General features: G+C 38.0%; 2 protein-coding genes across 5 annotated transcripts in view; one reads left to right on the top strand and one right to left on the bottom strand.

The window, feature by feature from the left end:
* The window catches only part of LOC131245044 (exocyst complex component SEC5B-like), a 132,135-nt gene that overhangs the window by 86,504 nt on the left and 19,642 nt on the right, over positions 1–25,989 (top strand). For all 3 annotated transcript variants that reach the window (XM_058244223.1, XM_058244224.1, XM_058244225.1), the window contains 3 exons: positions 3,841–3,956; positions 4,080–4,311; positions 4,582–4,675. In XM_058244223.1, the coding sequence (XP_058100206.1) occupies positions 3,841–3,956; positions 4,080–4,311; positions 4,582–4,675 (442 nt within the window). The remainder of the gene's footprint in view (positions 1–3,840; positions 3,957–4,079; positions 4,312–4,581; positions 4,676–25,989) is intronic.
* Positions 17,261–19,369, bottom strand: LOC131245048 (protein arginine N-methyltransferase 7-like). Of its 2 annotated transcripts, none has more exons than XR_009170761.1 (3): positions 18,535–19,369; positions 18,058–18,222; positions 17,261–17,982 (listed from the first exon to the last, which is right to left on the bottom strand). XR_009170761.1 is itself a non-coding variant. In XM_058244231.1 (3 exons), the coding sequence occupies exons 1-3, from the start codon at positions 18,607–18,609 to the stop codon at positions 17,849–17,851; spliced, it is 363 nt and encodes a 120-aa protein (XP_058100214.1). In that variant the 5' UTR covers positions 18,610–19,362; the 3' UTR covers positions 17,261–17,848. The 2 variants fall into 2 exon arrangements, 1 of the variants encoding a protein (XP_058100214.1); XM_058244231.1 differs by having other exon boundaries at positions 17,261–17,971; positions 18,535–19,362.

A 25,989-nucleotide genomic window follows, 5' to 3' on the forward strand; every position in this document is an offset into this window, starting at 1 on the left:
TTGGCCCGCAAGCGAACGGCTTAGTTTACTTAAATCTGAGTACATTTTCTAAAGATATTTGCGTTTCTCACACACTTCGCTCCGGGCTAAAGTTGTGCGTTTCTGGATATTATCTGGACTTGATTTCTGAGATGGTCGTCAAGCCCAGTAAGGAGGTCATGTTCGTATAGTCTCACAGTAATCGGACTTTCGACGTGCGGTACAGGTCCGATACGGAGTTTCGGTGTGCTCCCGAGAACAACCGAGTCTTGAGATTGATTCTAAGTTTTAGGGTAATGTAGCATTAACGATTCTACATGTTTTGGGTCTTGCAGTTCGTATTTAAAGTGGTTCAAGCTAATTTCACAGATAATTTAGTTTAGCACTTGATTAATTTTCGTGTAATTTCTAAAGGATTTGGTCCTAAGCGATTTCTGCTTGAGGTGGAACTCGTGTCTTTGTACGGATTTTTCCGAGACGTTACAATTACGGCCACCGTTACCGATATGGAATACCTTGTCGAAGATGTTGTCACTAACCTTTGTCTCCTGCTTCTACTGATCAGCTGAAGTTTGCTGTCATAGGAATCTACTTGCCACTACCTGCCATCAGAAATCTATCCCTAGATTTTCCTGCATCTACCCATGCCTACCTAGTAGCCACTCTTGCTACCTGTTGCCGCTCAAAACTTCAATTCAGAAACCATTGCCATAATATGCTTTTTTAGGTATTTTGAATAAATTTGCATGATATGCGAGGATATCTTACAGTTAGGATGAATATTTTAGGGTGTGTTCTGTGTTGACAGATGTGTGGATCTTCTAGGTGCTATTTCTCTTGTATATATTGATGATTTCTCTCAATACAACACACAATGATTATCCACAATGTCATCCCTAAAACTATCAATATTGATCTTGATTATGGTCTTCCACTTATCACCAAGTTTGATGCATATTAGATGATACCTGCTTCATAACTTGGTTTTAGAAACGATCCTAGTTTGTAACATGTAACTTGGATTGGTAAACTAATATTTAATGGTTACCTTGTTGATTACTTGGCTATCTATGCACAATTCACCATGATCCATTTTTCTTGTGTAAGCTAAGTCAGAATCACACATTCTTTGAAGTGTTCTTGAGAAAGTCCTTTGGACAGCTAGTCATCTACTAGCTGTTGCAACTCTTTGTGCTTGTTAGTGCTTCCATGGCATGTTGCAGCAAGGTAGTGCTGAGAACCATATGTTATGGCCCTTTCAACATCCCACATTGGTGGGAGTCTTCATTGGGAACATGATCTTTGCATTGATATAGGATAAATTGCATGTCCAATGGCAAATACCCTAGGGCAGATTCTCCTGTGATCACTTCCTTTCCCATGATTGCATCATCCGTATTTTTCAAAACATAATTTTGATTACCCTACTTGATGCAGGACCGATGCATGAACTGAGTAACATATGAGATCAAATAGCCGAATTAAGATATTTAATAAAAAAAAACACAAACCTCTCTATAATCATCACAAATATTATAAAAATCAAAAGAAAACCATGCATAATCCTAGCCTAAGCTACCAACATCGTAACTCAAGATCATTAAATAAAAAGAAACTAGGATCTAATGGATGTAGGAACATTCAATTAGCATAGGATATAGTCTATTTCAAAATAAGAAACCTAAAACAACCTAGGGTGAAAATTAGGGTTTTGGTAATTTGGGAAAGTAGGAAATTTAGGTTTAGGGTTAGAGTTTCGGGGATGAAAGAAAGGGGTTTTGATATAATGATGGTGGAAAACCAAAAGGGGCAGGTGGGTTTCACACGTGTGGCATGGGAGGATGGTTTAAGTCGGTTAGGGTTTGTATTATGGATGGGTACCGAAAAGTTAGGTTTGGGAGAAGTCGAAGATTTGGGATGAGAGAATTAAGAATCTGAAGAAAATACTTGGATGGGAAAGAAAAGAGAAGATGGTGTGGGGATAAATGGAGACCTCGCACCTCTGTTGATGAAGATTAGCCTCGCATCAATCTTCCTTCCAAATCGCATGGAAGTGTCTTCAAACCGCATGAAGATGGGAAAAGAAAGCAAGAGCTTTTTTTTTTTTTTTTTTTTTAATCACAAAATTCAATGGGAGAGGTTACACGCCTCCCTCTTTTTATAGATCTAAGAAGTTTCAAAAATTACAAAAATCTCTGTCTTGTGAACTTTAACGAAAATAGCCCTAGTTTAAATAAAATCAACTAAAACATTCATAATGTGTCCAAATATAAAATAATAAAAAAATAAATCCTAAAATATGATAAAGTCTAAAACTGATGGGGACGATCAACGATTGATGGCCCGATTATGTGATCCATGCGAACCAATGGCCCAATCGTCGCGTCCCTTTGATCCAATGGTCTGGATCACTCCATAAAGCAGCCCATGTGCATCCTCCGAGTGTGGGGTCTTCCAGATGCTCGCACATGCACATGGGGTCTTCATCACGATTACGGGTACTTGCCTAGCCACAGGGAAATCAGCGTGGCCCGTCTCCTCCTCTGATACGAACGTAAGGGTGTATGTGACGTGATGTCCTCATCACTACTCACCTTCCATCTCCATAGGTAGGTAGTCGACGTGTCCTCTAGCTCTAACGTCAAGCTATCTAGTTGACGTGTAAGTGCTTGAATTGCTTTTGTGCATCGATGTAGTTTCATCTTGATACTATGTTGTCTCCTTGCTCACATGATTCACTTTGGAAGTGAACCAACCCTATGAAGGAAATTGTTGCGACCAAATTTGTAGGGTCTTAAATCCTTTCAATGGATTCTCCCCACAAACATCACACTAATCAAAAGGGATAAGCAATATAGATCATAGGAGAAGTGAAAGAAAAAGTTTCAATAGCAATCTAATATAATGTTCCAAGTTCATACTCCCTACTCAACTTGCTATTATACTCGGACTTGTAAAACCTATTACAGCCAAAAGTGGTCTAATTCGTGTAGAACTTTCCCACAGCTAAAACTTGCCTAAAATAATCTTAATCCTATTTGGAATCTACTAAAAGTAAATGAAGAGACTTAGCTTAGGAAACAAGTTTCTTAAACTTTAACTAGCTTTGACTTGAACCCAGAACCAACCAAACATGGTTGATTTCCAACACTAGGACTCAACTGGGTCAAGCTACCATAGCTGACCACTTGCAAGGCTCACCTCGGGGCTCACTTGGTCTTGTCGGCATCCAAATTCTTAGAATATGCTTTTCTTATTTAGATCTGGTCTTTTGAATGATGAAGTAAATATTAGTACCATTTCCATTGATATGAACTGTTTTAGTTGCAAAGTGTGTAAATCTACTGCATTGCCCTTTTCATTGAGTAACTCTCGTACTCAGAATCTGTTTGATCTCATTCATACTGATGTTTTGGGTCCATCTCCCATCATGGCTCCTGGTGGTTCGTTGTATTACATCATCTTTGTGGATGACTTTTCAAGGCACACTTGGATTTATTTTATGAAGCACAAGTTTGAAGCATTCTCATATTACAAACAATTTTCATCATATGTGACCCAATTTGCAAAGAAAAACTCAAAGAGAATTCTTCTCCAAATTCTTGAGTTATCAGGATCCCCTTTGGTCCTCTTTTGAGATCTTGAGCTTGACTCACCATTGGGGCTTTTGGCTCCCTTTTGTGGGGCTGATTTTGGGGCTATGTTGGATCTATCTCTATTTTCACTTGTACAAGTTCTCAATTCACAGACTTTTTATTTGCTGCTACAGAGTGTTTTGCACATGTTCTCTTTTGAGCTCATTATTCAATGAAAATGCATTTCCACCATCTTCCAGCTAAATTAGATTGTTACTGTTTCTAGGATGATTCAGAATCTAAGAAGCGAAGCCACAAAGTCAGATGATATGTTTTTGCATGTCCAAGAAATTCAAGAATCCGTCAGAATTGCATTTTTAAATTGTTGCCTGGATTTTGCAGGTGTGCTTAATTGTCACAATTTAACATTTCGGGCCTGCAAAATGTGCTTTTTATGTGTTAGTTTTCTGTCTAGTCTTCACCATTGATACATTCATGGGATATTCATTTGTGCTTGCCACACAGGTTATCTAGAGCGGATTGGAAGTGAGCTCTCTGAAACTAGGTCGAACAAAGAAATGTCATACTTAGAAAATGGATATATACAAGGGTCCGAAGGGAATAGTGTTGAATCTCCAAGCACTGTTGTTGATTCACATCAAAAGATGTTGATGGTCTTGAGTAACATTGGATATTGCAAAGATCAACTTTCATATGAGTTGTACAACAAGTACAAAAATATTTGGCTGCAGGCTGGGTATGTAGTAGCTCTTTGATCCTTCTTGAGTCTCTGCTTAGGCATGAAGGGATCCACTCAAATGTCTTTGTAGTTTCAGTTTCTATATCATCTTTGCACATTAAGATTCTTTTCCATTGCATTTGTTGGCTACGTTGTGCCTTCATATTTCATCGTAATCTTACAACTCACCTAATGTTAGCTGTTAAGGTGCATGCTATTTTGGTGTTTCCAATTCATTATCTCCTATTATTTTCCATCTCCTTTCATTGATTTCTTGCAAAACTATAGGGAACATGCCGAAGCGGATTCTGATATACAAGATTTAGTATCATCTTATTCAGCACTTGAAGAGAAGGTCCTTGAGCAATACACTTACGCAAAGGTATAATTCTATTTTTTATGTGATTATGGATAAGTTCAATAACTGATTCCTAATGTATAATTTTGGACAATATTATATATGGATATTGTTGGGTAAATCGCTCCTACTCTTCTTGATGTACTCATCTATTGTGTTATACTGAAATAGAATCTTGCCTTAGAAATTGGAAACCAGAATGGTCCTTGAAATTTGCATCTAGGACTAGAACAAAACTTCCGCAATTGTCATCATAATTCTCAATAACCGAAGAGCAAGGTTTTATGTATTGCTATTGTTACATGCAAGGTATTCAATAACGGTAACGGTGGCCATAGCAGCCAACCTTATAGCCGTTATGATAAGGGCATAATGGCCATGTAATAGTCAAAATTTCTTTTGAAAGGAAGAAATGTGTTGGCGCCTTATCAGCCTGTTATGGGTTGTTCTTCTACACTCGGCCATTACAACCCTGTATCATGTAACGAGCACCACGGTTTCCATTATGTAATGGCTGTTATGCCTGTAATATAACCATTTTTTAACACCAAGGTTACATGTATTGCAACCTTGGGCTAGAGAAACATGGATCAATATTGTCGATAATATTGAAAATACTAGGGAATGTATCATTGTTGTAGGGAAATTTTGGGAAAATGTGAAATTTTTTAATGAAACTTCTGAAGGTGTTATGAGAGAAATGATTACACACTTGGAACTCAAAATATTACCCAGAAAAAAAAAAAAAAAAAAAAACTATACATAATAGGTTTCCATTGTATAGCAGCCTTAACCATGCGTAACCATGCATTGTCGGAGAAAAGAAGTGCATCTATCTACAAAATGAGTTCTTATCATTCAAATATTTTAAAATACAAGTAATACATCACAAAAATATGACCAAACACTAAAAATAATGAAAACTATACCTTTGCCTTGGACCCTTATGGAGTTACAAGACGGCTTGGAGTCATCATTCTTGTCCTCACTAGGGCGTATGATACTGTTGCTTCATGTATCAACAGTACTGTTCTCAGGTCTGAGGTCATAATAGAATAATATCAGGTCATGTACAGCGTACTCTCTGGCATCTCTTGTACTCATCTTCACAAAACTACACCAGTCTGTCCATAGGTGGATACTGGGAGTGTACTGTAAATGTCACCAATGTTCCCACCGTCAACATATATTTCAAACTGAACAGAATTTATATTTTTATTAATTCTTTTATTATTTAGAACATACTTTAAAAAGAAGAAGGAAAGAGTGGCTAATTTGTAGATCAGCTAACACTCATCAACGTATAAACTTGCTGAACTTGAATTACATTTCAAGGGGTAAAAGTGGAGAAATTTAGGATTTTTCTCATTTTCTCCACTTTTCCCAGCTAAAATCTATTTTTTAAAACCTTAAATCCATATCAGTGCATGAAAATCATGCATAGACATGGATTTCTGTTAGAATCCATGCTACATGTGGAAAGAAGACAAATTCTCTCAAATTTTCTTATGTTCAAGTTCCAGCTCCTTTCTGCTCTCAAGCGTGATTTCTCCCCCAAATTTTTGTTTTTGATGTGAATCGACTCGAGTGGAGTTCTTAAGACATCCCAAGGAAGAAAGCCCCCTAAAAGATTTCACAAAAATTGGCTTTTTTTTTAAATGATTTTTTTTTTTTTTTTTTTTCTGATTTTGCACATAATTTCGCTTGAGTATTTGATACATGCGATATTGTCACGTGTATCGATGGTAACTTGCATTATAACAAAGGGAGTGTGCTGATATCTTGCAATATTTTAATATGGTGAGACACCATCAATATTATTGATAATATCGGCAATATTATGTGAACCGTATTATGACCCCCATTATCTTTATCTCACATGTATCACCGTGGTGCGATACAAATGATATCAGCCAATATTAACTGTTAGTGCACACAGACTTGTATACAACTGAGGTGTTTTTTGTATAGGATTAGTATTAGTCATATTAAAGCTCTAATTAGTCTTAGACTTAGTTCCCTGATATACCTTTTTTTTTTCCTTATTCTCCCAGTACCCTATTGTAATTAGACTTTTGCTTAAGCTCTGTTAATAAACGATTAAGGGGAGAGGGTAGATACGTATCGCGCTTCTCATCTCTTCTTTCTCTTTTCCTCTTCTCCTTGTTTCATGGTATTAGAGCTTTTCTAATCCAAATCACTCTGTTTCTTTTCTCAAATAGTCTTCCTCCTTTTTTCCCATTCTTTGCTGCAAATTGTTGCTTTGAAAGTCGATCAATATTGTAAGATGGCGAAAGTAAGATCAAACTCCTATCACCATCCTACAGATGCAATAATGGCGCACGTTTATTTCGTTCAGAAATGATTCCTCCACCAGCAGCCACCCTTGGAAGTAGATCTCACCAAAGAAGCCTCCTACAGCACCGGATATGCACATGAAGCAGCTTAGTGCCGTCAGACCTTGCCAGAGACCAGATGCAATCAAGTTTTTGGCTCCAGATCTGCACGAGGAGCACTCCAACGCTTCCAAATCTCATTGGAATCCACTCCTATATCTCCACAGCTCGCCGGAAATTTCCAGTGCCACAACTCCATCGTGCACAGTCTAGCATCACTGGAATCCCCTCTAGAACCCCATTCCATCGGCAGAAGTGCTCCCAGAACAGTCCAGGGCCACTAGATACTGTCGGAAACCCTTTTCAGTTTGTCGGATCTCCTCTCTGCGTCTAAATCAATGTTCATTATTCTTTTGGACTACTTTTTTTCATTAGGTGCCCCTTTTGAGGACAAATTCGAGGCCGGAGGCCTTTATCGTCACCAGAAGTTCCCCGTGGGCCACCTATTTGTGTCCAGTTTGGAGCGTGGACTATCTCAAGACCCCTGGACTTCTCATTCCTTACAGATCTAACAAACCGGGATTCCTTCTCACATTAATTTTGCTATCTGGACCATCTACAAATACCAAGAGGTTACTTCGAACTAGCGTTATTCCTCATTTGTATTCTTTTACCCTTCCCTTGGTTAAATGGGAGAAAATAAACAAGACCAGATTTCATCTGGACATCTAGACAACCCTAGTCTTGCAATAACTATAGTAAAACTAGATGGAACGAATTATTTGAAGTCGTCCCAAGTAGCTCAAATGTATATTGGAGCTCGAAAAGGACTGAGATAGATTACAGGAACCAAGAGACAACCCAATCAGGATTATCCCACCTATGATGAATGGGAGAGTGACAACCGGCTTGTGCTGTCTTGGTTGTTTAATTCAATGCAACCTAATATTAGCCGTGGTCTTTATCTCTTGAAAACTGCAAAAGATGTATAGGATAAAGGAGCTAAAATGTACTTTCACCATGAAGACTTGGCCTACCTTTATCAACTCCACAAGGAAATTAACAATATTGATCCGGTTGATGGAACCATGGAAGAATATTTTGCTAACCCTAAAAAAATAGGAGGAATTAGATAATTGTCAAGCTGCTATTGTAGAATTGGTGTGAATCTTTAATTTTATCCTTGGTCTCCATTCAATTTCAAACCTCAAACATGTACAGACTCTTGGGAGAGAATTTCTTCCTACCCTCGAATCTGTATATAAGTACATACAACAAAGGCCCGATGATGAAATATTTCCCACGGTGTCCTTCCAGAATGGGCAACTTTGACTATAGACTCCAAAATTGCTGAGGGGCAAGGATCTGGACAGGGAAGCATAGAAAAAGATTAGCTCATGTGCACACACCATGGAAAACGACGACATTTAAGGGAAAACTGTTGGGTTCTTCATCCTCATCTTTGGCCAAAGGATGCCAAAACCAAGTTTTCTACTAATATGAGCACCACTGACGATTGCAAATGACCTTGACATGGAAAGCAGCCTTGGTAGAAGGGATGATTGCCCTTGACAAACAACATACTTGGGATTTAGTCACTCTCCACTAGGTAAACATACTGTCGGTTGCAAGTGGGTGTTTAACATTAAATACAAGGTAGTTGGATTGATAGACAAATACAAATCATGACTAGTTGCCAAGGGCTTTACCCAAAATCATGGTGAAGATAATGATGAAACCTTTGCTTCGGTAGCAAAATTAAACTATATGTGCATCCCTATTATCTGTTTCCATGAATTGTAATTGGCCTCTCCACTAATTAGATGTTAAGAATGCATTTCTACAAGATGATCTTCATGAAAAAAATATATATGGCCCTTCCTTCCGGTTTTCAGCCCAAGGAGGAGACTAGCATAATGGGTATAGTCGTCCCTTCTTTAAATTGCAATGATGTCCTCCCTAAAATAAATATCGAGTATATTCAAAGAATGTAATATTGACTAACATGTAATGTCCATGAGTAACAGGATTATAACATTTCATAGCTTTTTATTCAAATTTGTCTGGCTAACATGTAATGTCCATGAGTAACAGGATTATGACCCCATTAAACTTAGTCTTACCCACAAAGATTGTCAAAATATTCTTGGTAAGCTTAGTTTTGATTACTTAGAGACTAGAGTATTAGAGGAAAAAACATGAACTAAATAGGAAAAATCAGAATCGCATCGATATGCAATCGAGGACATTTTCAACACTATCGAACATGGTTCGATTGCATCGAAATATAGGCCCATTCAGTCCGGTAACAAAATGATCATAAGTTGCATATATTCTCGCTAGAGGCTCCCGTATGAGACTTTAGTTGGTTTTCCATTGGCTAACTAACAACCTCGGTCCTACTCCAAGGACGTACATTTACTCTTGCCGGAGGCTCCCACGAAGACTAACATGTACACACCCGTGTCTGGTGAAATTTGCCCTACACAAGAGACTAGGTCCTACACAAGAACCTATCGAGTTTGGGTCACAAACTCTTACCCTCAATCCTACACAAGGAAAAGAAAGAGAGTATGGACTCACTAATTGACAACTCGTCGGATTGAGCCCCGTTGATGTGTCGCACTTGGGTTGCTTGGTCGATGCTCTTCCATGCTCCAATCAGCTCCCTTTGTGATCCCCTGATTGTTGAAGTCGTTCTTCTTCCGCTTCCTTGAATTGACTACCTTGCAATTGATGCTCCAAGGAAGTTACCAAGGTAATGGGAGTGGTTTGGTTGAATCTCCTACAACTAGAGCTGGGCACAAACCTGGCGAGCTCGGAAGTTCAGCCCAGCCCGGCCCATATCGAAAAAGCCTGGTTTGGACTGGTCTAGCCCGTAGAATACTAGTTATAAAAAACCCTAAACTCTTCCCATTGCACCCAATCCCCAAATCTCTCTCATCTCTCCCGCCGCATTCCAGTCCCCAAATCTCTCTCTCTCTCTCTCTCTCTCCCAATTGAAACCCCTTGTCTAATGGCATCGCTCCGTCCGTTTGCCGACGTCGTCCACTGTCCACCACTCAAACCCCTATCCAGCAGTCCTTGTCCAGCCACCCCTGATTCAGCATAACAAACCCCAAAGGTAACGGTGATAATTATTTTGAAGTTGCACTTCTCCTTTGGAGGATGTTAAACATCATGTAGTAAGATACTTTTGTATTTTTTGTGTCATTTCTAACTTTTTAAATTCTTTTCTATTTAAACAAACAACAAAAAAACAACCGCCTCTCGTTCCAACTCGGCCTGGCTCGATTTGAAATTTGCGTCCAAAACAATCCCAGCCCAAACCAGATTCTTTTGGAGCAAACCAAACTCGAGCCACATGGGTCAGCTCGAAACCCAAACCGAGCCAATCCACAAAGTGGAGTGGCACAAAAACGAACCAAACCAAACTAGGACTAACTTGGCCTGACCCAAATCGTTGCCCACCTCTACCTACAACTAAAGGCTTAGTTGGTTTCCAAATGGGGATTCACTTAGATGGGTATTCTAGAGGTTTGAAAGACAGGTTTTCGTATTAGATTGGTGTCTATCGTCTAAAGAATGCAAGGAAACAAGATCATCTTCATAAGGAGCTTGGAATGCTCGGTAAAGTGATTACACACATGCAAGATGACTTGAATCCCTTTGAGTGAGAGTCTAGAAGTGTTGGAAAGTATTGTGATACACTAGAGCTTCAAACTCACTCAAAAACCATCATTTTGTCCAAGGCCAATGTGCCCCTTATAAAGGAATCAAGTTCCAACGGTAAAAAAAGGGTAGAAATCGACTGGTTCAATCAATAGAGTGATGCCTTTGATCGATCAAACTCCCCTTCGACGGCATCGAAAGGTTGTTCGATGCCATCGAGAAATCCGGAAAATATGCATTTAGTTGTTGGACGTTTTTGGGCACCTTCGATCACTCGATGGGATCGAGAATCCAATGAAAATTGTTGTTTTGGGCATATGTTTACATAGCAGCTTCACACCTCTTCTAGCCTTATTTATCATATTCTAATTAGGCTTTTAAGGCTAAGGGATGATCAACAAGGTTTACATATTAAGGTTAGGATCATTAAGAGATTATGGGGTTGTTTTGGGTCAAGGTGAGGGTCACTAAGGCACCTCAAATACCTGTTTTTCACTCCTTGATACTCTAATCCTCTTGTGACTTCGGTCTTCAACTTCTAAGGGCCTAATCGACTCCTTGACACACAGACGCCCGTGATTGACAAACAAGGTGCACAAATATGCGCACTAACAATCTCCCCCTTTGTCAATTACGTGACAAAAACCTTACCTAGACAATGTCATGTTCCATAGCAATGACATACCAAAACAACACAATATTGCATGTTAAATTACAAATGATTTACAATTCGATACAAACGAGACATGTAAACATGCATTGCTCTCCTATACTTGCTCCCCCTCTCTATCAATTCCTTGCACAAAGAGATCCTGCAAAACATAATACACTTGTTTTTGTGGGACTTGATCTTTCTCCCAATTTTTGTCAGTATTTGACAAAGAGTTAATTCCAATAATATACCAATAAAAGTATAATAAGGAAAAACTCTGTAAGTTATATATATTACTATAAGTATATACTAACAAGGGAATAAAGTGCATATAAACATTAAAAACAATGAGCATGCTTACTATGATTATTCAAAAGATATCTCAATCGAAATAGGAACAACCAATGATAGTCTAAGCTAAAACATATAATGCCAAAATTAAGCGACTTTAAAGCTTAAACTAAGAAAAACAAACGAGTCTATAATCCGTGAATTTTACTATTAAGCACACTATGAGGCCATAGTCCGCGAACTTTATTATTAAGCACACTATGAGGCTAAACTCTTTTGATTTTCCAACGATGCTCACTAATGAGGCTTGCATTCCCAGATTTAGCAATAACCCCGCATAAATCTTTACGCATCACCTATCCCTTTTCACCATCCACATGAGTGTGTATTTCCTACGACTCGGATCGAGTTCGGGAGAGGTTTCTTTTCCTAGATTCTACTTTCCTAGGCGTATCTATCTCTACTTGGAGATTTTGTTCGGTAGGGAATTTCCTTCTTTGTTTCCTACCCTTGTGATTGTTGCCCTGACTAAGGATTTTTGTAGTAAGGCAACCTGTTTCATCAACTCCCTCCTTTGGTCGTGCATTTTTGGAGGGGATGTGAGCTTCTTTTCCTTTTTTGGTAATCGTCTAAGAGGACTTCTTAGAGTGTGTCATTTTCTCAGTCCAAATGAATTGACCTATATGGTTCGGGACTGAGGAGGATTGCTGGTTTTATAGATTCGACATTGAAATCTCAAGTAGCCTATGTCTCCACAAGAGTGACACATGAGAGAGGATTTAGATTTTCTCCCTGAAGCTGTAGAGTCCTTTTAGATCACCACTGGGACAGAAGTTGTAACATGAATAATCCTATTATTTCTAAGACCTCTATTGTCTCCACCAGTGTTCGAAATATCGGTATCGTGTTATGTATCACACCCTTGGGATACGGATACGTATCGGTTATCACATGGGATATATCGGTTGTATCGCATAATATATCGTTGTTGTTGGAAACATGGGGACACATTGGGCAATTGGTCGAATTTTTTGATGAAACTTCAGTGATTATTAAAAAAGACATCAATACACACTTATAAATCAAAACATTACAAAAAAAAAAGGTGCAAATAATAGGTTTTCTTTGTATGGGGTCCTAATCTATGCGTTGTTGAACTAAATTGATGCAAGTATATTCATAGTCTATTCATATAATTTATGAATGTAAGAAGACGTATGGAAACGCAAGCAATACATTCAAAAGCAAATGAAGAATCACTAGATCAGATTACATACATGTTTGATTTTATGTTTCGAAACAAAGATTGCAACCGATTTTCGAGAAATTGGGAAATTTTATGCATACTCAGTGTTCGAAATATCGATACTATCGGCCGATATTATCGGTATCGCAGCCCAGCGATACGAAATCCTTCTGAAGAGACTAAAAATTAGAAAAAATTTACAAAATACTTTGTATCGATCGATATATCGCATAATATCGCCAAATATCGTTTGATATCGATTAATATTGTCCTAAATATCATGCGATATCAATGATACTATCATTTTATTGGGATTTTATTTATTTTTTCAATAAATTTGGTGTAACAACAATAGCTGGGCTAATATAGCCAACTCCGGGATTTTGGGACAACATCATTATCTGAAAAAAAATAATAATAATAAATAAATAAATAAAAAGAGAAAAAATAAAAACTTTCAACAGGTAGATTTCGGTACCTGTAGAGGAGATCCCTGATCGAAGCTGCGTTTGATGGGCCATTCGAATCGAAGCGTTAGGTTAGCGCAAACAAAATCTCTGATTTTGGAGGCGAAATCCATTGAAATTTAGAGAAATCGGGAAATCGGGAGAGATTTGGGCAAAATCCGACCAATCCTCCATGAAATCCGGAGAATTCCTCGGCAAAATCTGAAAAAAATCAGAAATTTGGGAGAGAGTTTAGGGTTCCGGCCCTCTCTGCTTCGAAAAAAAAAGGCCTCGAGCCCCTTTTACGGGAAGCAGATGGGCTGGTGTACCACACACCATAGACTTGGATGGTGTGTTAACGTCACCAAGTTCTGTGGGTCCCATCATGAGGTATATGTTATATCCAAACCGTTAGTCCATTTGGAGTACTCGTCGTAAGTCTTGAGTTGAAAAATAAGATAGATCCAAGGATCAAGTGGACCACACTAAAAAAGGCAGCGGGAGATTGAACATCTACCATTGAAACCCTTTTGGGGGTCACAGAAGCTTTGGATCAATATGTTATTTGTTTTCCCTCTTCATCCAGGTCTTTGTGACCTCGTGAACAGATTGGATGGAAAATAAACGTAATGGTGGGCGCTACAAATATTTTAATGGTGAGAATCATGGTCTCATTGCTATTTGTGGTGTGGTCTACTTGAGCTTTGGATATGACTCATTTTTGGGCTCATGATTTAAAATAATCTCTCCAAATGGATGAACGGTGTGGATATAATAAATAAATTATTGGGGGGCCATGGAACTTTGATCTCCTTTAACTGTTTGTACAACCCGAGCTCGCTGGAGCGTCAACGCTCATCTTTGCACGACACTTACCCACACCAGTCAGGTCGTTGGCGCGTGGTACACTAGCCAATCCACACCGTTCCATCCATTTTCAAAGGTCATTTTACGGCATGAGCCCAAAAAGGAGACAAATGTAAAGTTCAAGTGTACCACACCACAAGAAACTGTGATTGCAATGGTATCCACTATTAAAGCTTCCCACCGTGACGTTTATTTGTCATCCAAGCCATTCATAATGTCTGACAAACCTCGATGGGAAAACATAAATATTAACTTGATCCAAAAATTTTGTAGCCCCAAAAAATTTAATATTTGAATCAAGACCATCCAACCTGTTGATAAGTTAACACAGGCTTGGATGAAAGGAAAAAAACAAATATCAGCTTGATACAAAAAATTTTGTGGCCCACAAATTTTTTAATGGTCAATAACCACTATTTCATGTGGAGTGGTCCACATCTACCTAAAATTTGCATTTGCCTTGTTTTTTAGGTCAACCCCTAAAATCAGGTTGCAAAACAAATGGACGATACGGATATGCCGTGCATGCATCCAGGTGGGCCCTATTGTTTTTGACAATAGCATCAATTGATTAAAGCCTTTTGTGGCTCCAAGAAGTTTTGGACGATAGCATCAATTCCAACTGTTTTCACTCACTTGCGTAGTCCATATAAGTTTGAATGAAGGGAAAAAAAACAATTATCAGCTTGATCCAAAACTTTTGTGGCGCACTAACGGTCAATCACCATTGTTTCTTATGGTATGGTCCCCTTGATTATTGGATCTTCTTCATTTTTTGGATAATGTCTTAAAATGATATGGCAAAAGCAAAACGGATGGCCGGGTTGGATATTGAATACACACATCATTGATAGGTATGTTTTCTAATTTCACTATATCTTTTGCTTTTGAATGCATTGGTTATGTTTTCATATATATCTTTATACATTTAAAAATGTTATGCATCATATTTGAATATATTTACCTTAGTTCTATCAGATAATGCATAACTTAGGACCTTATACAAAGGAAATTTATTATGTGCACTTCTTTTTTGAGATTTTATTATTTAAAAGTGTGAATTAAAGTCTTTTTAAATAATCCTTGAAGTTTCATAAAAAAAAATTCAACCATTTTGCCAATGTTTCCCCATGTTTCCCAAAAAGTGCGATAAATTACGCGATACAAACGATATATCCCGTGCGATAACCAATACGTATCTGTATCCCAAGGTTGCGATACATTGCGCGATACCGATATTTCGAACACTGTGCATACTTACCGCATTTTTTGTGGCTGTTAACATGTCAAGTCTCCATTCCTTGTCTCCATAAATTGCAACCATTTCTGGTGACAGTATAAGATTTGAGTCTCCAATATGGAAGTCGTAATCCCTAGTCTCTATTTCTGGTTTAGCATCATTCTTAAGATTATATGAGATGCTAGTATCACCATGCCTCTTCATCCTTGGATACAGATAGTCCTGTTCCAGGAATGAACCAAACGCATTGTTTCCAATGATCACACCAATCTGTTGCACCTGGTGGAGAACAAAAATATGAAATTTCTTATATTTAAAGTCTAAACACTAAAGTCAATTATAAACTTGTAAATAGTTAGGACAAAGAAAAGGCCATGAGGTTTCATGGAGAAAATCAAATTATTCTTGGAGGAAAAGCCTTGAGGTGTCTTCCCATGATGCAAGAAAAGACGTGTCTTCCTTTGCTTTAGTGGGAGAGATTTCTCATATCCGTAGGCAATAAAAATCAAAAGTAGATAAATTGGCTTAGTTATGGCATGGGATACATGGCCCTTAGAGTTGGAAAATATAAGGACTTGTAATTTTGTTCTTTTGACTTTGAAAATTTCTCTTTTGCATTCCTCTTTTATAATTTTTTGTATCGACAATTATAGATAAATAAATTTGGTTAACTATGGTTATCTAGAAACTAATGCCTACCATTGGGATACTTGATTCATCATTCGAAATCATGGGATCAGTGGAGGTCACAAATGATGATTCCACATTTTCTATGCCAATGTCACCTATTTTTGTTGGTACCATCTATAATGACTGAGCACCTATTTTTGTTGGTACTGTCTATAATGATTGTTAAATCAAGAACTGCAAATGTAAACTAATTCTTTCAATTGGTATTTTTCTTATCAGATTAACTCACAAAAATGGATTACTTAGGAAAGTGCTTTATAAACATGTATTTTATATATATATATATATATATATATATATATATATATATATATATATATATATATATATATTGTATCGTTTAGTTCCTTCATGCCTACTATAACTAGTTATTTTGGTTTTCTATTGGTTTTTTCAACTATAACCCCAATTTCTTGATCAATCTAAACAAGATATTGATACAGGGACATGTGATGGCCTAACCATAGATGCATGTATAATCAGGTTGAAGAGATTCAAATAATAAAATTAATCAACTAACTGTTATCAATCACGCTGATTAAGCAAATCTCAACACAGAGATGAAATCATTCCATCGGGATCATGCCCCTTAGCATAAAATCACGTAAACAGTCAAAAGAGAGGACATAGGGATATGATGATATCCTAGATCTAGCATAAGCCAGTCCATAGTCAAGTTTGGATCCGATTATCCTGACTAGCCATCTCTCTTTCCCATTCAAACCAAAATGGAATATCTAGAAAGGAATGAAAGAGATGAAGAAGATATGGGTTCGAGATGAAAAAAAAAGTATGGATTCTAGGGTATTAGAGAAAAGCAGACGATTGATTCTTACATTTTCCTACATCCCAAAGATCTAGAAGGAAAGAAACCTAAAACCAAGATGAAATCCTCAACACCCAAGGGCCAATCCTAAAACCCTAATCTCTTTGATAAAAAGAGAAAGAAAGTATACGAATTCTCATTCATTCAATAAATAGAATAGGGTTTCTCACAGTGTATATATAAGCCATGGAAAAATTAAAAGTGCACTAAAGCCCCTGAAAACAAGGAAAATAACAAAAAAACAAAAAATAAAAATAAAAATTTTAAAAAGTGCACTAAGGCCCTTGAAAACAAGGAAAAGAATAAAAAATGCCTAAAACTAAAACACCCGCGCGAGGCGCGACAGGTGTGAAATTTGCCCCATGGGCCCGCTGTTAGTGTGCAGTCATGCCACTCCTACACTCGTAGCACGTCAAAAAATGGGTCCAATGGACCCGACGTCTATCCACATCAACTCCTTTGCTTTGTTACTCTGTCAGCGACGCCTCCTCCTTTGATACACTCTAAAGGGTGCACTACTGATGTCTGCATCAAATACGACTACTTCCAAATTAACTGAATAAACAATTCATTCATAAAAATGAATAATTCTATGAGATTCCAAGTATTTTATAGTTCCTTCTCGCATCAATTGCCAATTCTTGGGATTTCGGGTTGTAGTTGTTCTTTCCACCTCAGTTTTGCTGAGGCATTCTAAAACAAAATGCCAATTCTAGGTCATTGAACCACACCAAATGGATAAAGTCACCAGGAGCATATGTTACTTCTTCCCTAGTGTTGAAGGGCGAACTTATCCATAGTGGTGCTGTAGAACAGAAGATTGTCCCCTCATAATCAAGTTGAAGCACCCACCTGCAGATGTAAGTCATGATAGTCATGGACCTATTTTGAAGAAACTGCTACAGATAACGTTAGTTATGGCATGAATTCATCACCATGAAATTACGGCATGAACTGTGCCACCGTCAGTTGCCTGTATGTTTAGCTCAGTTTCTCCATGACTGTCTGGCCGTTTCCAAAAGTCGAATTCAAAAATTTTGAAGGGCTTTGATAGCTGTGAGAATACTACATTTGGCAGGGATTAGAGCACTCATTTCTCAATGCAGCAATTGCCTATAAATGTACATTTGACATTCATACGAATCTTATCTCTGATGACATTGCGTTGCAATGCATGGCATATTGCTGAGGTTTGACACAAATACCCGTCTCCAATCCTACGGGAGTAAGATGGACGCCGTCTGATGCATGAACTTCACTACCATGTAGATCATGTAGCTTCCATAAGAATGTGCTTTCAACCAGCTGAGACACCAGAATATGGCCACTGTGTGAGTTTAATTTCATCCAAAAGCCCCACAGTGAATGGTACTAAATTTCAGTTTATCTCAACAAATATTTTTGCCTTCTTTTTATCATTATCTGGGTAATTTGCAAGGTCAAACTCAAAGTGGCCACAAGATTCTGGCAAATAAAACCTGAAACCTGGTTCAATTTATCTTGATGAATTCAACTCTTTTTTAATGATAATTCAAGACAGCATGACAAGCCCATGTAAATTCAGTGCATCAACAATATACATGGGATTACCATATACAGGAAATATGATGACATCACCTCTAATCGACCTTCATATAGAAGTGGAGAACGTATGAGAACCTTGAGGTCCACATTTATGAAAATCAACAACATTCTCTTCACATCATGCAATCCAAATGCATGTAATGCATAAGGAGCCTCTTGCTTAGTCCTCTTGTTTGACTACTAAACTCTCCAACTCAGGGCCAAGTTTCCCATATCCGGTTGCATACCTTACAAATTGCAATCACTATAAACATCTAAGTGGAAGCAAAACAACACAAAGATAGGCACAGAACGCTTCCAGCCAATTTTTGAAGGAAAACACATCAGATAGAAGTCAAATTAATTTCTAATATGTCAAAAGACAAAACAAATCACTTATTGCACTTGAAGAAGCAATCCGGGCCATGGGACAAGTGATGTTACTGATGAATTTTGTAGATGTTTTAATTCTTTTTATCTGGGGTTTGCTGAGGCATTATGGAGCAAATGATGTGGTGGTCGCCTTACTAGAGAAAGGTGACTAGGGGTGCCTTACATGTTGGCAACCTCTGCCCTTTGAAGAGTAGTTATACCTCTTTGTTGCCATTATCCTTGTATCAAAAAGTAAAATCTACCCTCGTTTTTTCTTTCTTCAAGAAAAGTTGTTCCAAAAAAAAAAAAGCCTTCAACGCACACCAACACAAAAACTAATTTTCCTTTTGAAAGGAAAGAAGCTTCCATATGAACTTCCCTGAGAACAAACATAAAAGAACAAAATCAAGCTCCCCTGGCCATAAGTAGTTGCTCGGTATGGAACTGTTTGTGGGTTTGCAGCCAATAGCTCGTCATGTGCATGTTGTAGAGTCGGTATTAGCCCCTCACCCAGCAATTCTGAGTCTAATATCTCGCTAACCTGCATTTAGAATTGAAAGGAATCACAATCGATTAACAAAAAATAGTCAGAACATAGATATTTCTAAAAGAACACATTGTGATATTCAACCTACAAAGAAATCAGTTCAGGCGCTTAATATTTCTGAGTGAAAGCTGATTTGTGAAGGTCGAGGATCCTTTTTGGTCCCTAAGTTTCTGGTAGTTTATTATAAATGCATGTAGGCAGTGTTCGAAATATCGGTATCGCGCAATGTATCGCACCCTTGGGATATAGATACATATCAGTTATCGCACAGGATATATCGTTTGTATCACATAATTTATCGCACTTTTTGGGAAACATAGGGAAACATTGGGAAAATGTTTGAATTTTTCAACGAAACTTCAGGGATTATTAAAAATGACCTTAATACACACTTTTAAATCATAAAATCTCAAAAAAAAAAAAAAAAAAAAAAAAAGGTACTCATAATAGGTTTCCTTTGTATAGGGTCCTAAGTTATGACTTATGCGCTGTCTGATTGAACTAAAACAACTATATTCAAATATGTTTCATAACATTTATAAATGCATCAAGACATGTATATCCACACCGTCCATCTGTTTTGACACCTTAATTTATGGCACCATACCAAAAATGAAGCATATCCAATTATTAAGTGGACCATGCCATGGGAAACAATATTGATTGAAGGCCCTACCATTAAAACCTTCTTAGGGCTCACCTTAGTGTTTTCATAGTGTTTATTTACCATCCAATTTGTTATAAGTTCACATAAGCTTGCATGAATGGAAAAAAACAAATATCAAATTGATCTAGAACTTTTGTCCCTTTAATAGTCAATCACAACTTTTTTCCTTTGGTATGGTCCACCTGATAATTGGATGTGCTTTGTTTTTTGGATAATTCACTAAAATGATTTGGAAAAAACGGATGAACGGCATGGATACACAATACATACATTAAGGTGGGCCCCCACACTGTCTTGGGTGAGTATTAGGCCTCACCTTATCGGCTCTCCTATTCCTGACTTTGATATCTTTACTTTTTGATAGGGATTGACTTAAAAAATGAGGCAGATTGTGTGGGCCCCATGCATTGTATCCATGTCGTCCATTCATTTTTTTGGATCATTTTAAAGCTTGAGGAAAAAATGGGGCAGATCCAGAGATCAAGTGGACCACATCAGAGGATGTACGTAATATGGTGGGACCCTGACTGTGGGGCCACCTCGACGTAATATGGTGTATATACACCGTCAATTCATGTTGGCATATTATTTTAGGGAATGGGCCAAAAAATGAGGCAAATCCAAAAATGAGGTGAACCACTCCACACGAAAAAGTGGTCATTGAATGGCCACCATAAAAAATAAATAAATTTAGGGGCTACAAAAGTTTTGGATCAAGCTAATATTTATGTTTTCCCTTCATCTAGGTCCGTCAGACCTTATGACCAGATTGGATGACAAATAAACATCACAATGGGCCCTATGAAAGCTTCAACAGTGCATATCATTGCCACCACAACTTCTTGTCATGTGGTCCACTTGAGCCTTATATTTAACTACTTTTAGGGTTATACCCTAAAATGACCTATCAAAATGGATGGACGGTGTGGATAAAACACATATATCATGGTGGGCCCTACAGAGCTTCTGACAGGACCGTCCGTTCAATCCGCATCTGACGCAGATTTCCTGCAAAAGGCTTTCACAGGAAGTTCCTGCGCTTGGATGCTAGGTGGGGCCCACTGTGATGTTTGTGAGAAATCCACCTGGTCCATCCATTTTACGAGCTCATTTAGGAGATGTGACCGAAAATGAGGTCGATCCAAAACTCAAGTGGGCCATACGAGAGGGAAAACTGGGGAAAGAGTTTCCTACCGTTGAAACTTTCCTGGGATCCACCTTGATGTTTATATGCCATCCAAACCGTTTATGAGGTCATTCCCACTGGGATGAGGTGAAAACGTAAAAACTTATCCTGATTCAAATCTTGTGTGGCCATAAAAATGTTTCAACGATGGTCACTGAATCCCTACTGTTTCCTCTTGTGCGGCCCACCTGAGTTTTGGATCCACCTCATTTTCAGTCGCATGTCCTAAAATGATCTTGCAAAACAGATGGACATGGCAGATTTCTCACAAACATCATAATGGGCCCCACCTATCATCCTAGTGCATGTGCTTCATGCGCGCATATCTTTCACATGAAATCCACTTTCGACTGCGCAATATTAAAAGGCTCAGAAGCCCTATTTGGAAGCAGAGAGGGTTTCGACCCCTAAAACCCTAATTTCTCTCCCAAATCTCCGGATTTTTTTCACATTATCTTCGGAAATCAATTCCCTACAAACTTCCGAAATCAATTCCCTATGAACAACGCACTTCGATTCGAATGGCCCACTAAATGCAGCTTCCGATCACCGCAAACTCTTCTACAGGTATGGAAATCCACCTTGTTGAAAGTTTCTCTCTTCTTTTTTTTTTCCAATTTTTTTTGGATATTTACATACAATTAAAAAAAATAAAATTCTTGGTATCTTCTGACGGGTTTTGTATCGCTGGGTTGTGATACCAGTAATATTGGCCGATATATCAGCCGATAGTATCGATATTGCGAACACTGGTCGCTACAAGGGTTACCCACATCAATAGATTTACCTATATGCTCATTTTGGGCAACCTTGGCATCAGGAAGATAACATTCAAGTTGGCTAGCTTGAAATTTCAGGTCTTGATTTTCATATTTAACTGTATCAAGCTCTAATTCCAGACTTAAACACCCCCCTAAAGTCTCATTAAACTTAGATTTGAGACTTTCCTTTTTCCCGTGTAAGAGAGGAATTTCCAGATTCAGCTTGTTCTAATCAGTTAGCTAATTGAATCTTTTCATCCTTTACCAATCTCAACATTTAAAAAAAAAAATTAAAAAAATTCATTCTTTTCTTGAAAAGTTGGTCATATGCCTCTTACAACTCGACATCTCCATTCTTATTATCTTCGTTACTATTGGAGAAGGATGTCTCTTTTTCATCTGAGGTGTTATGGTCGGATACTATTCTCATGTCTTTAGTTGTAGGGAGAGAAGAGGTGTTGGAGACTATTAAGGTGAGCATTGATCCAAGTCTCCACCACTATGAGATTTTCCAAATTTTGATTTAAAATCCTCAGACTCATCCCATTTTGATGCCTTGTCCTTTCGTTGGATTTTTAATACGTTTGGACATGAGAAGCCAGCATGACCATAACCCTCGCAAATGTGACAACGGGGTTTTATCAATTTTTTGTAAGAATTACCTATATGCATAGAGTCAAAAGATGAAACCTCTATGTCACAACTCCTTTGGATCTCACTTCGGGCGGTTAAGCCTTTCAGGACGAACCAGCTCTGATACCAATTGAAATTACGTGGAATTGTCTACCACAACACGCAGAATCTTTACGGAACTAAGGAATGAATAGCGAAAGCTTAGAGCTAGGTAGGATGAGCAACCGACTCCCTGACACAGACACACATGATTGACAAATAAGGTGCACAAATAAGTCCGCTAACAACTTCATGTCCTCCAACAATTGTATCTCTATCTTTAGATCCTGAAATTCATAATAAGACGGATAAAATTTGACAGAATAGTTTAAGGATTTGTTTAGTTTACTCATTGAGAATAAACTTGAAGGAAAATTAGGAATATAAAAAACTAACGATGATGAAAGAGCTGGGTAGGATGAGCAGTACCCCCTACAAGTTGAAGTACCATCCGCTAATGTTACTGTTGAAATAGATGAAAGATTGGACTAGTTGAGACAACACACTTCTTACTGGTCGTATGATCGAAAGCTCTAGAGTCAATAACCCAAAGTATACTCTCAAAAGAAGAAAGAAAAATTATACCTAACTGAGCAAGAGTGGTTGAGGATGAGGCATAAGTGGAGCAATCTTTTAGAAGCTTGGCATACTCTTCCTTGGATAAAGTAATTGTGCCACCTGAAGTGCTCGGTTCAGAATGGGTGGAAAGTACAGACTTTGAGACATGACCCTCAAAACCATCTTCCAAGGAGCTAACCTAATTTGCCTAAGTTGATTTACCAACACAATACCAACGTTATTAGTTGTATGATTATTGAGACCCATGATGAGTTCACTGCCAGTTCCCATGACCACAACCATGGCCACGACCAAAATCTTTGTCATGACCACCTTATGTATTCCTGCAACCACAACGACCTCCCCCAGAATCTCTACCACCAAATTGTCTACTACAACCACCACAACTTCCCCCATCTCCAGTAGATGTAAAGACAAATGCAGACTAATTAGATGAGGATGAACTTTGTGCATTTATATTAGTTGTACACTAAACTCAGGCAAATGCCTCCATGGCGGATGGCATGTTATTACCTTCAAGGAACTGAGCTCTTACAGCCTCAAACTAAGGACAGACCAGAGAGGAATTTAGCAACACAGAATTCCTTATGTCGCTACATGGTCTCATAATCTGTCGACAATGGTTGGTACACATTCAGTTCTACCCACATGCCTCTTTAGGCTAAGTAATATTCTTCCACACTCTTTTCTCCCTGTTGGAGAGCAAAAGCATTCTGGAGTAACCCATATATACAAAGTTCTTCTCACCTGAATGCATCTTCCTCAAGTTTTCTCATGGACAGTCTTTCGTTGTTAAGAGGATGACGACATTTAGAGTGACATGTGGTTCCATACTATTCTACAACAACGCTCTAATCTGGCCATTTTCTACCCCAATTTTATATTTTGTTGAGACTTCTACAGGCTTGGGGGAAGGCAAATACTCTAACTTTCTCTTACCCATAATATATATATATATATATATATATATATATACATATATTAAAGAACTTTTACAAATGTGGCCCACTATGTAGGTAATTTGCTCCATTAAGTTTAGTTGATGTGATTTACAAAGTCATCAACTTAGATGTAGACAAGATATTACTCTGGGCTTCATTTTGGACATCCTTATTCAGAAAAATAAAGTAAAAGGGAAGAACTTTTCAACTTAACCTTAATAAACACGCACTTCAGGATGACATATATCCCAAGAACACAAATCAACTGGGAACATTACTTGCTTCACGTCTTTCACTCATCACTTGGTCTCCAATCTTGGCCATCAACAACTTCCACACACAATTATTGTCTTCAAACCTGACCATTTTCTTCAAATCTAGCTATAGATGCACAATGGCCCATTTTAACCCATCATAGTGGTAGATCATGAAAGTGGGTCTCACACACCTTCAAGGAACAACTCACCAAGTAGTGAAACAATGATGCTATGGATTTAGGTTAGATCAGCCCCAAACATGTTTGGGTTCCACCATAAGAAGAAGAGAGGAGAAGACATGAGAGAAAAAGAAGATGAGAAAAGTGATTGGGTCAATGACACTCTGATACCATGTTCTTAAACATGTAATATGGAGAGAGAAGAGGGGGGGGGCGGCTTCTCCCTTGAAGTCACTGTAGTACATCAGCCCATGTGCCTAAGACTTAACCCAACACATGTTTAAGCCCAGAAACCAAACTAAATCCCACTAAACCACACGTATGACATGTGGGACCACACGTGTAATCAATATGGTCCATCAACAAGTTTATTTTCTTCTCTCTTTATTTCTATGTGCACAAATAGGTTTTAGTCTAGGTGGTTCACTATGGAGTAGTTTGGTTATTCATCTATAATTCTATGGGTCAACTAAAAAGTGATCTAGGACGGCCTAATCCAACCCTAAATGAATGTGAAATTTAAAAGGGGCAGATTTATACAAGCATTAATAATAAAAATTCAGCATTATATATCATGAAACAATAAGAAACTAAAGAAAATTCAGCAATGGTCACGGCCATCCATCACAAAGACATTGTATTGAACCTTAAAATCTGAATTTAGTCAGATCCGACGGAAGATAGGACTTTCGTCTCACAATGGGTCCGTCTAACGATCCAAATGGATTTTCTAATATAGGAAATATGAATTTTCTGGATTGGGAAATCTGAAAATTTCAGAAAAATGGACGGTTCTTTGATTATAGTTCAAATCTAGGGCCTTGGGTGATGGAATTTGAAGATGATCAAAATATGTGTGTGTGTGGGGGGGGGGGGGGGGGGATCAAGATCTTCCAAGATCTAATGATTAGGATTGAAAAGAAAAGGAATCGGCTTTTAGATCTAGAGAATTTAGAAGAAAAGAGGTTTAAAGAAGAGAATACCTTGAGAAAAGAAAGAAGGAGAAGATAGGAAATCACTTCCCTGGGCCTCATGCCCTCTTCCAATCACTGGAAGTCAAAGACGGAATCGTCCGGCTTTGAAGAAGAAAAAGCTCTCTTTTTCATAAACATAATATATTATTTTTTAAGGTTTAAGGCAAAACACCCATAAAAATTTGGAATTACATTAAATGACCAAAATACCCCTACAAAAAAAGTTTCAAAAGGAAAAAGAAATTCCAAGAAAAAAATTGTGCATGCACTGTCTCAAAACTCAAATAAATAAAATGTGCATAAAATAAACTCAAATCCAAGATGCCCGATGATAGCACAATGAAGGTGGGTCGTGTTGAGGGTCAAATATTGCA

Source organism: Magnolia sinica, chromosome 5, assembly GCF_029962835.1.
Source record: "Magnolia sinica isolate HGM2019 chromosome 5, MsV1, whole genome shotgun sequence".
Lineage (NCBI taxonomy): Eukaryota > Viridiplantae > Streptophyta > Magnoliopsida > Magnoliales > Magnoliaceae > Magnolia > Magnolia sinica.